This window comes from Vanellus vanellus, assembly GCF_965231255.1.
Source record: "Vanellus vanellus genome assembly, chromosome: 3".
NCBI lineage: Eukaryota > Metazoa > Chordata > Aves > Charadriiformes > Charadriidae > Vanellus > Vanellus vanellus.
This window is the reverse complement of record NC_138907.1, coordinates 129,447,693-129,462,926: the sequence shown is the minus strand read 5'-3', so window position 1 is coordinate 129,462,926 and position 15,234 is coordinate 129,447,693. Positions and strand designations below refer to the sequence as shown.

The following is a 15,234-nucleotide window of genomic DNA, read 5'->3' as shown; positions in this document are numbered from 1 at the left end:
CTTCTAAACCCACTTTAAAAAAAGGCAAATTGCAGTATGCTATCCGTCGTCAGGATCCCGCGGTTTAAAACAACCCTTTAAGGTGACTGCAGATTCGCCGCCCTTCCCCTTTCCCAGGAACAGCCCGTGCGGTCGGGGCCACCCCGTGGGCTGACGGACCCGCGGACCGAGCGCGCGCGCTGTGGGTGTTTCTTTTACCGTAGGAGCCGGAGTTCAGCCAGTAAAGTGGGGTTCTGCTGGGCTTTCTCAGGGGTGGGCTGAGAGGCTTGCTCGTGTTCCAGCCTGAGACGCTGAATTTCTTGGAGTATCTCTCTACAGAAATGACAGAGGGAAGATTAAAGAGCCAAAAGGTCAGCCCCTGCACTGCTCTTAAACACTCTTTTAGCCCTTCAGGCACTCTTTCTGTCAGTCCCCGGCCTAAGTACAGCGATTTCGTTCGCGTAGGACTGGCACAGACTCAAACACACAACAGGGAAGTTCCTGCAGTCCCGCGAATCGCCGTAATACACACAGGGAATTTATCACTTAATGAGAAGGATGAAATCGCTCATGTGCCATAGGCTGGCAGTCTCTCTCCTAAACCTTTCATGCAAAATGGGCTCAGACACTGTTCTAAGAGGGAAAAAGTTCCATTTTCAGCATAATCGGCACTGCACGTGCTGCGGGGGGGGCTCTGAGGCAGCACCGCCGGCACCCGCAGCCGTGCCAGCACTGATTACCACCCCACACAGCCTGCCACGGGCTCCTGCAGGTCAGCGGGAACAGCGGAAAGCGTCTCACAGTCGTAGAATCATCGAATCATAGAGTGGTCTATGTTGAAAGGGACCTTGAACACCATCCAGTCCCCCCCCCGCCCTGGGCAGGGCCACCTCCCCCCAACCCAGGTTGCTCCCAGCCCCGTCCAACCCGGCCTTGAACACCTCCAGGGATGGGGCAGCCACAGCTTCTCGGGGCACCCTGCGCCAGGGGCTCACCGCCCCCACAGCCGAGAATTTCTTCCCAATATATCACCTAAATCTCCCCTCTGTCAGTGTCAAACTGTCCCCCCTCGTGCCACGGCTCCCCTCCCTGACCCAGAGTCCCTCCCCAGCTCTCCCGGAGCCCCTTTAGGCACTGGAAGGGGCTCGGAGGTCTCTGCGGAGCCTTCTCTTCTCCAGGCTGACCCCCCCACCTCTCCCAGCCTGTCCTCCCAGCAGAGGGGCTCCAGCCCTCCCAGCATCTCCGGGGCCCCCTCTGGCCCCGCTCCACCAGCTCCATGTCTCTCCTGTGCTGAGGCCCCCGAGCTGGAGGCAGCACTGCGGGGGGGTCTCCCCAGAGCAGAGCAGAGCAGAGCGCAGCAGAGGGGCACAATCCCCCCTCGCCCTGCTGGCCACGCTGCTGGGGATGCAGCCCGGGATGCCGGGGGCACATTGCCGGCTCCTGGCCAGAAGATGGAAACCAACTCCTACAGCCCATCTATCTCTTCCAGCCTTCCCAGTTTCTTCAGATGTTTTTGTTTCCCAGTAAAAGGACAAAACCCCTCATTCTTCTCAAGCTGAATTTACCCACCCCGGCTTTTCAACCTGCTCGCTCCACTACATCGCGGCTGATTTATTTTCCTGCTGCGAGAAGTTTGCTGGGGTTGCAGACAGCAACACCAGACAGCAGCGCAGCTCCTGGCGCTCAGAGCCGGCCAAGATGATGTTCAGAAGATCAGTGAAGAAGATCGACCTGCTCCCCGGGGAATAAGGGCACCGCAGCTGCATCCGCACTGAGCTAATTGGTTAATGAGGCAGCTACACCTTTCAACAAAAGATCTAGGAAAACAACCTGCTTAATATAACACAAAAGGTCAAAACCAACAAAGCACAAGGACTGAAGGCTTTTCTCTCCTCAGATGTTGTTCCCAAAACAATACTGATCAAAGTGTGCATTTTACCTGTTTTTGTTTTCCAGCTCCGCTATCAGCTGTCTCTGTTGTTTATTGGCATCAAAGCTGAAACCCAGGTCTGTTGGTGGGCGAGGCTGGTGGATGAGGAACAGAGAAAAATTAGACAAAATATTCATTACCTGTTACCGCGCTCGACACAGTTTGGATCCGGCCCCGTATTTCCCGGATGCCGCGGTGCGACGCTCACAGCCCCGGCTGCAACGCTGCGAAAACAGAAAATAGCGGTGCGGAGATGGGCTACGGGGGCACATCCAGACGTGGCTTTACAGTGTGATCTCAGGGTGGGCGGCTGCTGAAAGGGGGACCTGCCCCTTTGCCCTCACTATCCCTCCGAAGAATTTTATGTGCTTTTTTTTTTCAAACACCTTCAGAAAAAAATACACCATATCTATCTATTCCTAAAGCGCCGACAGGCTTCCCGGGGGGCGATGCACTCACACCTTTATCATAAAGCCCCTTAGTGAAACAGTGACCTTCCCACAGGCCAGCTAGTTAAGAAAAGTTACGATAACTTACAGTTCATGAACAAGATTATTCACAGAATCACAGAATGGTTTGGGTTGGAAGGGACCGTAGAGACCATCTAGTTCCAACCCTCCCACCAGACCGATTCACAGATACTCAATGTAAGCACGGTCGCTGCTTCTGGAAAACCTAATTCTTCTCGACCCCTCAAAAGCATCAACTGAAGGGAGATTGCTCAATAAATGTGTTTTCCCAGCGAGTCCTGACCTTTGTGATCCTTGTGTTTGGCACACTTTTCACCAGCAGCCATCACCGCTACCAAGGAAAGGACCAGGCAATTAAACAAGAATCTGTAGTTTCTGGGAGAACCTGTTGGCAGCTGGGCTGGATGGTGAAGAAACCAGTTATATGGACCAATAGAGAGAGAGAGACAAGAATTACGGGGTCTTGTGCTCGTTTGGTGCGTTTTCCCAGTGGAACCCCAAGATGCTGCTTAGGAGATCACGTACAACTCAAAACTATCCTTCTGACCCTCAGACACATGAAGCTGTCCACTTGGAGCTGGGGAGACATCTCTTATCGTGGACAGGTCTCCCTGGCTAAGAAATGCCTGAGGACTGAGATGGCGTGTAGGGTCTGCTTCTGACACCAGGTCATTACAGAATCACAAAACGGTTGAGGTTGGAAGGGACCTCTGGACATCATCTGCTCAAGCAGGGCCACCCAGAGCTGGTTGCCCAGGACCATGTCCAGATGGCTTCTGAATATCTCCAAGGATGGAGACTCCACAACCTCCCTGGGCAACCTGTGCCAGGGCTTGGATACCCTCACAGTAGAAAAGTGTTTCCTGATGTTCAGAGGGAACCTCCCGTGTTCAGTTTGTGCCCATGGCCTCTGCTCCTGGCTCCGGGCACCACTGGGAAGAGCCCGACTCATCCTCTTTGCACCCTCCCTGTAGGTATTTGTAGACACTAATGAGATGCGCCGGAGCCTGCTCTGCTCCAGCTCTGCTCCAGCTGAACTCTCTCAGCCTTTCCTCAGGTGTGAGATGCTCCAGTCCCCAAATCCCATTTCCTTATTCTGGTGGTCTTTGGGCGCTGTGCAGAGGGGGTGCGTTGGCATTGGCAGTGCGGATGATTAAGGCCACGGCGCCTCCGCCTCTCGCTGTGTCCTTGGGAAGTGGGGTGTGAGCATCCCCAGGCTGGTGCTCGCGGAGGAGATGATGCCAACACAGCAGCCCTGGGAGAGCAGAAGCATCCCACCCGGCAGTGGCTGTGCTTTGGGACCAGAGGGGGAGAGGGACGCTGCGGTTTAACTCTTGGGTCATCACGCTGATGGCAGATCACAGCGAGGACAACTTGTTTCATTTACAAGCATCAGTGCTTCTCCAGGAGTGCAGACTGGACAGGACTATGGCTCCAGGGGAGTCCAAAAGTGGGCAAGGGGAGCCTGGCTAAGTCCCCTCACTGCTGGTGCCAGCAGGATGGGCGCAGACACCAACGCACTGCGCAGCTGGTAGATCTCTGGGGCTTTGTCGAGAGCACTGAACTTCGGGGCTCTGCTTCTGCCTTTTGTTTTCATCTGATCTCGAGATTGCACAGATTTTTACCGCAACGTTTTCAGAAGGACCTCAGACTGGGATCCTGGTTTGAGAAGGGGGTTTCACAACCATTTTTGGAAGCTGTTTGGGTACAAAAACGGAAGTTGGAGGGAAGAGCTTGGTGTCCACCATTGCTCCCGGAGACAGGGCGGAGAGTGACAGACCCGGGACGAAGGGGACAGGCACCGCTAGGGTTTCAGTTTTGTTTTGCTGTGGGTATCTAGAGCCAACCCTGACTGGAGTAAGGGACAGCACTTCTCTTCTTTGGGCAAAACCCACGTGGCGGGTGGGTTTGCACCTGGCAAACGAGCCTTGTTTCAATGACACACCTATAAACTGGTCCTTTGTGTCCTCCAGCCAGACCAGACAGCCACCTCAGGAGTCTCCCAACAATGTGGAAACTGCCCGTGTAAAAACTGCTTGGAGAGGCAGGTCCCGGGCAAGAAGAAAGCAAACAGCTTGGCAGTTAAAATGAACAATGTGAAAAATAAAAATAAATCAACCCAGAAACCCAAGTGCAGAAACACCGTTTGTTGCAGCAGGGTCAGGAAAAAACCCTCTTCGCGCAGGCAGCGGGGAGGAGCTGAGGGCGCAGGGTGGGCTCTGCTCCCACACCGAGGAACAGAGCTGGTGTGGGTGAGGAGCTGGCATGGACCTGCCCATACAGCCGGGGCAAAACCCCATCTCTCATCTCATCTCATCTCATCTCATCTCATCTCATCTCATCTCATCTCATCTCATCTCATCTCATCTCATCTCATCTCATCTCATCATCTCCGTGGTCGGGGTAGGTGCACAGTGTAGGCAACAGCACTGCCACACCTCTTTCCATCTCAGGGTGACCTGGACAGTCTCAGTGTAGGTAACACTGATAGGACCTACTGGTCCCCCAAAACAGTGTGTCACAAAGCCGAGGTCCCACGGTCTCTCCCTGCATCCCGGTACAACCAACTGTGAGGGCAAGTGCAGGTGATGGGTTTCACCTGCAGCCTCAGGAGCTTTCTGAGGCTCTGCGGCTCCATCTGAAGCACATGAACCTTTGTTCTCCTGCCAAGTAGGACTGTGCCAATAAAACCACAATCTTGTCCTTAATCCATTTCTGCAGAAATCCTGTCCAAAGCCTGAAATCACCTGCATGACCCAAAGTACGCCAGTCCTTCGGAGCAAAGATGACACTGCAGAGAACTTAGAGGCGGCACATCCCTCATGCTGCTCACTTTCAAACATCACTAGCAAGAGGTCTTTTTGGAAACTGTACAGTGGCTATTTTGTATGACAATTCAATGTTCTCTTATTTGTTCTATTGCTTCCAAGAGTCCAATATTTTTTTATCGTAACTCAGAATCGGAATAATTGGGGTTGGAAAGGACCTTTTGAGATGGTCTAACCCCAAAACCCTGCTCAAAGCAATGTCAACTCCAGTGGGTTGCTCAGGACATCGTCCATCTGAGACCTGAATACCTCCAAGGATGAAGACTCCACAACCTGCTGGGGTGACCTGTTCCAGTGCTTAAGCACTTACACCCTGAGAAAGTTTTTTCTTCTGTTCAAATGGATGTGAGCTGGTGCCTGCTGTCTCTTGCCCTTTCATAGGGTGCCACTGGAGAGAGTCCGGCTCCATCGTCTTACGTCCCACCACCATGTATTAATACACAAAAGGACCCCCACAAGTCTTCTCAAGGCTACACAGGCCCTGAAAAAAAATTCAGGCTGCTGATTCTCCATCGATGTCTAAATCTTCCACGTTCGGTGCGTAAACTTGAAAGGGACCTGACGCTCACCCCGCGAGACCGCAGAGGGACTGCCTACGCTGCTGAGATAAAAAGCAGCAGCCAGAGGCACTGGAATTTGATCACCTCTATTGTTAGATATTTAGTGCGGCCCCTGGCTTATTTTTAGCCCAGACCGATCAGGGCTCTCACGCAATTCTCCGCGTGGTTTGGGATTTACCCCGACTATCTGCAGCAGGCGGGCTGCACCAGCTGCGCTCCGCCGGAGGGTGAGAGCGCTCGCTGTCCTCCACACGGGCACCGGAAGGTTTCAGTGACTGCCATACACAAAGCCTACGTGTCTGTCGTACGCTCAGCTACTGAGATACCGCAGTTACCTCTCACCTGGTCTACGCTACACCGTGGTCGCAGGAGGAGCGGCGTCTAAACTCTCGCATATCCCAAAGTGTGTCAGGGTCACCTGAGGCAGCACCGAGCCCGCGGAAAACACCACAGGGGTATGTGGCTAATTGCTGCTGCGCTTGTCCAGAAAACATCTGACACCGGCTCTAGATATATCTGACCTTGAATGGGTAAGAAGAGACAGGTCCCGTGCCCGCTCCCCACAAAGAGGCATCCGGAGAGGCAGCGGCTCCATCCGTCCGGCCAGCGCCCCGCCGCAGCCGCGAGGGGCAGCGCTGGAGCGGAGGTGGCCCTGGAATGCTGCTCCGGGCGCTCGGGGTGAGGCTTTATTAAAAAAAATAATCCAGTGGTGGTCTAACATGAGAAAACATTAACTGTTCAGGACATGGGATTTACAGCTTCGGGGTAAAAACGGATTAGAAAAGAGAAAGCAGACTGAAGACAACACAGACAGACGTCTCGAGTCGCCGGGGCACGAGGAAATTCACGGGAGGACTGAGACCTTGGCACTTAAATAAACCCGAGGCAACCGCAGAGCTTTTGCGTTCGCCCCTGAAAGCACCAAGTTTGATAAGGTGACACTGCAGGCGCTGGGAGAGGCTGTCCATAAGGGTGAGACCCGGAAGCAGCGTAAGAAGGAACCAACAGCTCCAGAGCAGGCAGCTTAACCTCAGCTCTCGGGGAAAAATCCGCAAGATAAACCCGCTCCTGCAGACTTAGAAGACGGGCTGAGTAATAGTCTACACGGAGTTTTTAAGAACAAATCACGCCAAAGCAAACTACTTTCCTTCCATGGCAGAATATCAAATCCTACGTACAGGAGAGGAACTATCAACGCAATACACTTTCACCTCCGCAACGCTTCTGACATCCTCTTGTGGGGGTTTACGGCTTTCCTCTCAGATTTAGTACCATTCCATATTTTCACTAATATCATGGATGCTGGAATAAAGCACACAGGGGCGAGCTCCTGCTGCTTTCTAGGACAAGACAAAACAGAAAATGACAAAGTATACTGAAATAAAATAATTATTTGACAAATTGGAGAAATGGTTTGGGAAAACCAGGCTGTATTCCATTAAGACAAGTGCAAACTCTCACCTTTACTTTTGACACGTGAACTGCGTAAGCACTCAACGGATGAGGCAGCAGTTCTGCAAAAGGGGTTCGCTAATGAGTTCAGTTCGCATCCCAAAGGCGAGGGGGTGCCCCGGGCCCCGGCAGAGCCCCGGCGCCGGCTGTCTGCAGCAGGAACGCTCTGCCCCACCACGCGGGGCTCAGCCCTGCTCCCCGACTCGGGGGAGTCCCCGTTTCCAGCCTGAGCATTACAACTTAACAAAAGCCAAGGGCTGGCTGGAGAAAGGGGGTGAAGAAGAACGATCAAATCGCAACAATGAGGAAAGATTATCCAAGAACTCAGATTTTTTTTTTCTTTTTCAGTTCTTTTGTTGATGGGAAGAAGTCTTTCTGTTTATGTGGCATTTTCAGGTGGCTTTTCTAGTAGCTCAGCCATTGCATTTATTTCAAAACTGGTTTTTCTCCAACTACGAGAGCCTGGTAGTCTTACACAGCACGGCTGTGCAGCATTTGTACAAAAATCTAACATTTTGCCCACAAAACCACAGCTGAGCTCCAAGCACCCAGCGTGCTGGGCACCTGTATTCACTTCTTCTCACGAAGTCACTTAAGCAACCGAAAATTTCGTATCAGTGACTTTGCTCACAGGATCAGTGGCCTTAGTCTTTCCTTGATTGACGGTTGATCAATAACCCCCCCGAGTTCCTTTACAACGTAGCCCTGAGGTGGAACTATTTCCTCTGTGACAGGAGTACCTTGCTGTAGCCTGTATAAAAATACGACGTCACAATGAAAGAGTTTACAACGACAGCTGGATTTGGAAAACTTCGCCGCTACCTTTCTCAAGCCTAGATGATTGCAGGCTGTTTTACAGAGCAGACAGTTTAACGAGCCCTGGTTCACCCTCTGCAGCGGTCCCAGGATGCCCCTACTCTTCTGCAAACGTGAGACTTCATGGGTGAGGGGAAGTATTACTTGGGGTAAAAGGATTCTGAAGAGTGACTGAGAAGCTGGTGGACATGGCGTGGGACCTGTTACTGATCTAAGGGTTTCAAATTAAATACATATGAGTTGTGGCTGCCCCATCCCTGGAGGTGTTCAAGGCCAGGTTGGACGGGGCTGGGAGCATCGCATTACCTCTTGTGGATGTGAGTATTTCAAATGCATCTCCCAAATACGACTATTAGGAGATAATTAGAAAGTATGAGGTATCATTCAAATGTGCAAGTACCATTCTGGGCTTCAGGTTGGACACTGGTGGGACTGCCCCTATTTCTTCAGGGAATTAACTCCTCTGGGACACAGGGAAGGAAATCGAACTGTAGTTGCTGCTCTCATTTCTGCCCAGCATTTTATCAACACCAAATTCTTACTGTCATCGCCTTTGGCAGAATTTTAGGTACACGGTATAGGATTGCGATGGCAAATGCTACTCTCCTTGTAAAGCAGGGAGGCAGAACTCATTAGAGCATTCACACGCTGCTCTTCACCTCGATGAGAGGTACCTGTCCTCTCCGTGAAGTTGTATGTGGTTCTTAAAACTTCTGCGCTTAAAAGAGAAAAACAACTGAAAACACTCATTTACTAAGTCAGCACTCTTACATTTGCACGCCACGTTGCCGGACAGGCACGAACAACTTGTGTCTTCCGAGATGTATTACTGTAATTCCTTCCTTTAAAAAGCCCGGCAGTTTCAGGTCCCTGCCCGCTCAGCAGCACTGAGCCCCGACGACACATCCCCTTTCTGCTCAACTCTCGCAAAAGCGTTCTACAAACGGGGAGCAAAGTCCCGGGGGGAGTCAACAGCATAAGACGTAAGGCCTTTGAAATTACCACAAAAAAACCCAACCCAAAACCCGTTTGCACATGTGCATGAGGAAATCAAGAGTTTATACTATTTTGTCCTCTGTAGCTTTCCCTAAGGAGTAAATATCTCAGGAGAGAATAGTCCTAACTGTTACGGCATGGAAGCAACGTGGAGATCTTTTCTTGGCCCTACTGGATGCAGCTCCCAGTTTTCTGACAGTAACTTAGTATGACCAAGCCCCAAAACATTACAGATCCCTGCAGAAACAACCCATAGAGTTTATCTGAGGTAAAAGGATTTTGAAGTATGGTGGAGCTGCAAATGAAAAAAGACTTTTTGACACAGTGAATTGTAACACAGCTCTCTCATTTTATACCAAACAGCAGCAAGACCAAAGCCAAAGTTTTTTGAGCTGAGGACTAACATTTTCATAGAATCATAGAACAGTTTGGGTTGGAAGGGATCTTGAAGACCATCTTGTTCCACCCCCCTGCCCTGGGCAGGGACACCTCCCCCCAGCCCAGGTTGCCCACGGCCACGTCCAACCTGTCCTTGAACACCTCCAGGGATGGAGCAGCCACAGCTTCTCGGGGCACCCTGCCCCAGGGGCTCACCGCCCCCACAGTGAAAAATTTCTTCCTAATATCTCATCTAAATCTCCACTCTTTCCATTTGAAGCCATTCCCCCTCATCCTCTCCCTACATGCTCTTGTAAAAAAAAAAGTTTGCCTTAGTTGATGAGGACTGGGTCAGAGACCAGTTAAGCAACCTGGACATCCATAAATCAATGGGTCCAGGTGGGATGCACCCGCGGGTGCTGAAGGAGCTGTCTGAAGTCATTGCTGGACCACTCTCCACCATCTTTACCAAGTCTTGGGAAACGGGCGAGGTGCCTGAGGACAGGAGGAAAGCAAATGTCACTCCAGTCTTCAAAAAGGGCAAGAAGGAGGACCCAGGTAACTATAGACCCGTCAGCCTCACCTCCATCCCTGGGAAACTGATGGAGCAGCTTATCCTTGGTGCCCTCTCAAGGCATATCAAGGATAAGAGGGTTATTAGGGGCAGTCAGCATGGCTTTTCCAAGGGGAAGTCATGCTTGACCAACCTCATAGCCTTTTATGAGGAAATAACGAGGTGGATGGATGATGGCAGAGCGGTAGATGTGGTCTACCTTGACTTCAGTAAAGCATTTGACACGGTCTCCCACAGCATCCTCATGGCTAAACTGAGGAAGTGTGGACTGGATGACCGGATAATTAGGTGGACTGCGAACTGGCTGAAGGAGAGAAGCCAGAGAGTCGTAGTCAACGGGGCAGAGTCCAGTTGGAGGCCGGTAACCAGCGGAGTGCCTCAAGGGTCGGTACTGGGGCCCATATTATTCAATATATTCATTAATGATTTAGATGAGGGAATTGAGTGTACTATCAGCAAGTTTGCTGATGACACTAAGCTAGGAGGAGTGGCTGACACGCCAGAGGGCTGTGCTGCCATCCAGAGAGACTTGGACAGGCTGGAGATTTGGGCAGGGAATAACTTAATGAAATACAACAAGGGAAAGTGTAGGGTCCTACATCTGGGCAGAAACAACCCCAGGTTCCAGTATAGGATGGGGAGCTACCTGTTAGAGAGCAGTGTAGAGGAAAGGGACCTGGGGGTCCTGGTGGACAGCAGGATGACCATGAGCCAGCACTGTGCCCTTGTGGCCAAGAAGGCCAATGGCATCCTGGGCTGTATTAGAAGGGGGGTGGTTAGCAGATTGAGAGAGGTCCTCCTTCCCCTCTACTCTGCCCTGGTGAGACCGCATCTGGAATATTGTGTCCAGTTCTGGGCCCCTCAGTTCAAGAAGGACAGAGAGCTGCTGGAGAGAGTCCAGCGTAGGGCAACTAAGATGATTAAGGGAGTGGAGCATCTCCCTTATGAGGAAAGACTGAGGGAGCTGGGTCTCTTTAGTTTGGAGAAGAGGAGACTGAGGGGTGATCTTATTAGTGTTTATAAATATATAAAGGGGGAATGTCATGAGGATGGAGCCAGGCTCTTCTCAGTAGCAACCAATGATAGGACAAGGGGTAATGGATTCAAGCTGGAACACAAGAGGTTCCACTTAAATTTGAGAAGAAACTTCTTCTCAGTGAGGGTGACAGAGCACTGGAACAGGCTGCCCAGGGAGGTTGTGGAGTCTCCTTCTCTGGAGACATTCAAAACTCGCCTGGACGCCTTCCTGTGCAACCTCATCTAGGTGTTCCTGCTCCGACAGGGGGATTGGACTAGATGATCTTTTGAGGTCCCTTCCAATCCCTAGCATACTGTGATACTGTGATACTGTGATACTGTGATACTGTGTAAAACGTCCCTCCCCAGCTCTCCTGGAGCCCCTTTAGGCACTGGAAGGCTGCTATAAGGTCTCCCCGGAGCCTTCTCTTCTCCAGGCTGAACACCCCCAACTCTCCCAGCCTGTCCTCCCAGCAGAGGGGCTCCAGCCCTTGGAGCATCTTTGTGGCCTCATCTGAACTTGCTCCAGCAGGTCCACATCCTTCTTATGTTGAGGGCTCCGGAGCTGGACGCAATATTCCAGGTGGGGGGTTTCACGAGAAAAAAGTTATTTTAAAATTTTAAATTTTAGAATTTTAAAAGTTAAAGTTTAAAAGGTAAGTAAACTCTCCAACACTGCTGAAGGTACGCTTACCATTGTCTTCTGCTTTCCTGGTGCTCAGCAGGAATGCTGAGGCCTCACCAGTTCCGAGAAGATCATGCAAATGACAGCCCCATCCTCTCTCAGTAAGAAAATTCACAAGATGATGATCATAAAATCTACTTAAAATCCTTACTATCACACAGGATCAGTAAAACCTTCTAGCACTGTAATTTAGTTTTCCTATGAATGGACCATTAAACTTGACAGAATTCCATGCTGGAACTTCAATTCAGACTGGTGGGGAGCATTCAGACCTCACCTACAGTGTAGTCTTTTTTCAGTGATAGCAGAGGATTTAATGACAGGTTAATCAAGCCCCCAAAAAGCCAGTTTTGCAAGCAGTTCCACTCTTCCATCACCCTGATTTGGAAGAAACTGTCAAAGAACAGTAAAGCTTGCAGCTCACGGGCATCAGATTCCAGGTTCCTCAGTACAAGGACTTCATAGTGTCACGGGAAGTCTGAACCAGTACTTCACCTGCCCATCACTGTGGTATCACAGTCGTCTTCTGATCAACTGACAAAGAAGAAGAGGAAACAAATAACAAAAATGGTTCCTATAACTGTTATATCCAGGAGAAGAAGAAACGCTCCAAGAACCATGGAATCATAGAACGGTTCGGGTTGGAAGGGACCTTGAAGATCACCTACTTGCAACTGCCTGCCCTGGGCAGGGACACCTCCCACCAGCCCAGGGGGCTCAAAGAACCAAGCTGCAGATTTATCCTGCAAAGATGTATAACAGGAAATCTGGTTTACTTGTTCTTTCTTTATTTAAAAAATATTTATGAAATAATGCCTAAGTTTCATACAGGGAATATTGCAAATATTATTTAGGTTGTAGGTACAGTAGCTTCAATTAGATGAGATGATGATAGGAAGAAGAGCAACCACACACTGTTTTCAAAAAAGAGCAACGTGGGCAAGAACCTAATTATTGTAACTCATCCACATAACCCAACCTAATTATCCACTCATCCATAATTGAATACTATCTTATATTTATCAGGTGCTCACGCTTTTCCTAGCAGCAAGGCTGCCAAGGTCAGCAGAGTCCTGCCAAGAGCGCACCGTCCCTGTGAACCTCTGCTCCTGCCGAGAGCCCCAGGCTGCTGCCCACCGTGGTGGGTGCTCTCCATCAGAAGTCATCGGGAAGCAGTGGGAACGCGCGGCTCACAGACCAGACACCGACCTGGGCTTGTACCAATCACCCTGCCCGGGCCTATCAGCAGGAATTTGAGGCCCTGGGAGTGTGCTAACAGCAGAAGAGGGGGGAAAAAAGAGCTGAGGTAGAGCAGGTGGAAGAGGAGATGAAGGTGGTATTGGCTTGGAGAAAGGGAGGTGTTGTGTAGGACAGTGGTAACAGAGGGCCTACGGTCGCTTTATATATATGGCTGTATATACATATATTCACCTAAAATACATGTCATCGCCCCTTATCTTAAAAGCACGCAGTCCCCTTATAGGCAGGATTACCTCTGGCCGAGCAATAGGGCAGCGCTGAGGGGGGATGTGCTGCCTACGTGGAAGGGGTTTGGTAAGGGAAGGCAGGCAAGGGGGCCGGGGAGGCGGGACGTCATTTTCAGTCCCTGCCTTTATCAAAAGATGGTGCTTGATAGGAAATACCAGATTTTTTCCTACCTCAGACTGATAATCTGAACAGATCAGCAGAGGGAGACAAACAGATGAAGCTGTGATCTTGAAAGCCGTGATTTAAGCGAGGTTTGGCTCGCTTTCCGTTAATTTCTTCACTTTATTCATCTAGTCACCTTCTGCTTTCCCCTTTCGCTCTCGAGCTGCGCGGTGTAGCGGAGCCGCCCAACAGCTATTTTAACGCACAGCGCTCCGCTGTGACCGAGCTGGCAGGCCACGCATAGCCCTGAGCGACGTGAATTCAATAAAAGGGATTTTGTCTGCTGAAGACTGGCTTGAAGAAAACCCGAGTAGCCGCGTCAGAGCTCGTCTGAGCGAACGCGGCCTCAGCCGGGGTCTCGCAGTGCGCAACCGCACGGGCCGCACGCCGTCAGCCTCGCCTGCCCCGCCGCGCAGCTCCCGCGCATCGAGCCACAAACCATCCATTCTCCTTTCTTCTCCTCCCTCCCCATTCATTCTTCTTCTTTAAGAAGGAACAGACTTGGAGTTCAGGAATTAACTCTGAGATCTGCCTCAAATTATTTTGCCCCTGTAAGACTTCCAGCAACGGCATTTCCCCTAGAAATGTTAATGCAATGTATTTGCATTCATATGGCGAGCGACATTTATCCCAGCAACGAGCCTGCAGAAGGCAGATCTAACATTTTATCTAATTTGAGAAAAAGCAGAAACTGATGGGCTGAGTCAGATCCTTTGCCACATAATCCAACGTACAGCTTCCAGCAGTGACCGCTGCCAACTACTTCAAAGGAAGGAGTAAGAAACTTTGCATTAGGCTGCCTGAGTATGAACAGTCTGCATCTGGGATCCTCTTAACTTCTAGCAGTTAGAGCACGTTAAAGAATAAAGCGTATTGCACCCCAGAAGTAGGGCTGGAGAGGACATCAAGAAATAATTTTGTTCACGTCAACCTCTCTCAAGTATTCCCAGCAGATACCGGTCTGTCTTGGCTTTAAAATCTTCATTGACAAATATTCCATAACCCCTTTACGGTGGTTTGTTCCCATCCTCCACTTTCTTTAAGGTCCAGATTCATAGAAAAATATAGGTGGGAAGGGACCTCTGGAGGTTTCTAGTCCGTGTGCTGCTCAAAGCAGGGCCAGCTCACAGCGGGTTGCTCAGGAACGTGTCCAGTTGAGCTCTGGATGTCTCCAGGTGGGAAGATTCCAATTCTTCTCTGGACAATCACTTGGACAACAATATTTGACCGTTATAATGGCGAAAAAGTATTTCTTAAGGTATCGTTGGAATTTCCCTTCTTGCAGCTTCTGTCTGCTGCTCCTTGCCCTGCCACTGTGCGCCTCTGCGGGGGCTGAGCTGGCTGGCAGGTCCCCCCCTGGCTCACTGGGCAGCTGCAGACAGCAGTGAGATCCCCCTTTGCTGTCTCTTCTCCATCCTGAACATACGCAGCTCTCGGCCTCTCCTCGTCTGTCACGTGCTACAGCCACCACCCATCTGAGTGCCCTCTGCCGGGCTTGCTCCAGTACGCCCACGTCTGTCTTGCCCCAAACCAGCCCCAGTACTGCTGATGTGGCCCCACCAGCTCTGAAGAGAGGGGGAAAGTCTCTTCCCTCGACCAGTGACCCTCGTTCTCCTGACTGCACCCTCAGTCGCGGTGGGCTGCTCTGCTGCAAGGCCGCGCTCCGGACTCCTGCTGCCCACCAGGACGCCCAGGGCCTCTCCTGCAAAGCTCCTTCTAGCCCGTGGGCACTCAGCCCATACCGCTGCATGGTGTTACCCTCTCCCAGATGCAGGACGGGCATTGGGCTCTCTTGAACTTCTCTATAGCTCTTCTAGTGGGAGGTGTCCCTGCCCACGGCAGGGTTTGGAACTAGATGGTCTTTAAGGTCCCTTCCCACCCAAACCAGATTCTATGACA

General features: G+C 51.0%; 1 protein-coding gene across 1 annotated transcript in view; it reads right to left on the bottom strand.

The window, feature by feature from the left end:
• Positions 1–15,234, bottom strand: part of DTNB (dystrobrevin beta) — a 216,009-nt gene that overhangs the window by 71,709 nt on the left and 129,066 nt on the right. Inside the window, 2 exon segments of the mRNA XM_082481519.1 lie at positions 199–312; positions 1,919–2,004. Coding sequence (XP_082337645.1) covers positions 199–312; positions 1,919–2,004 — 200 coding nt within the window.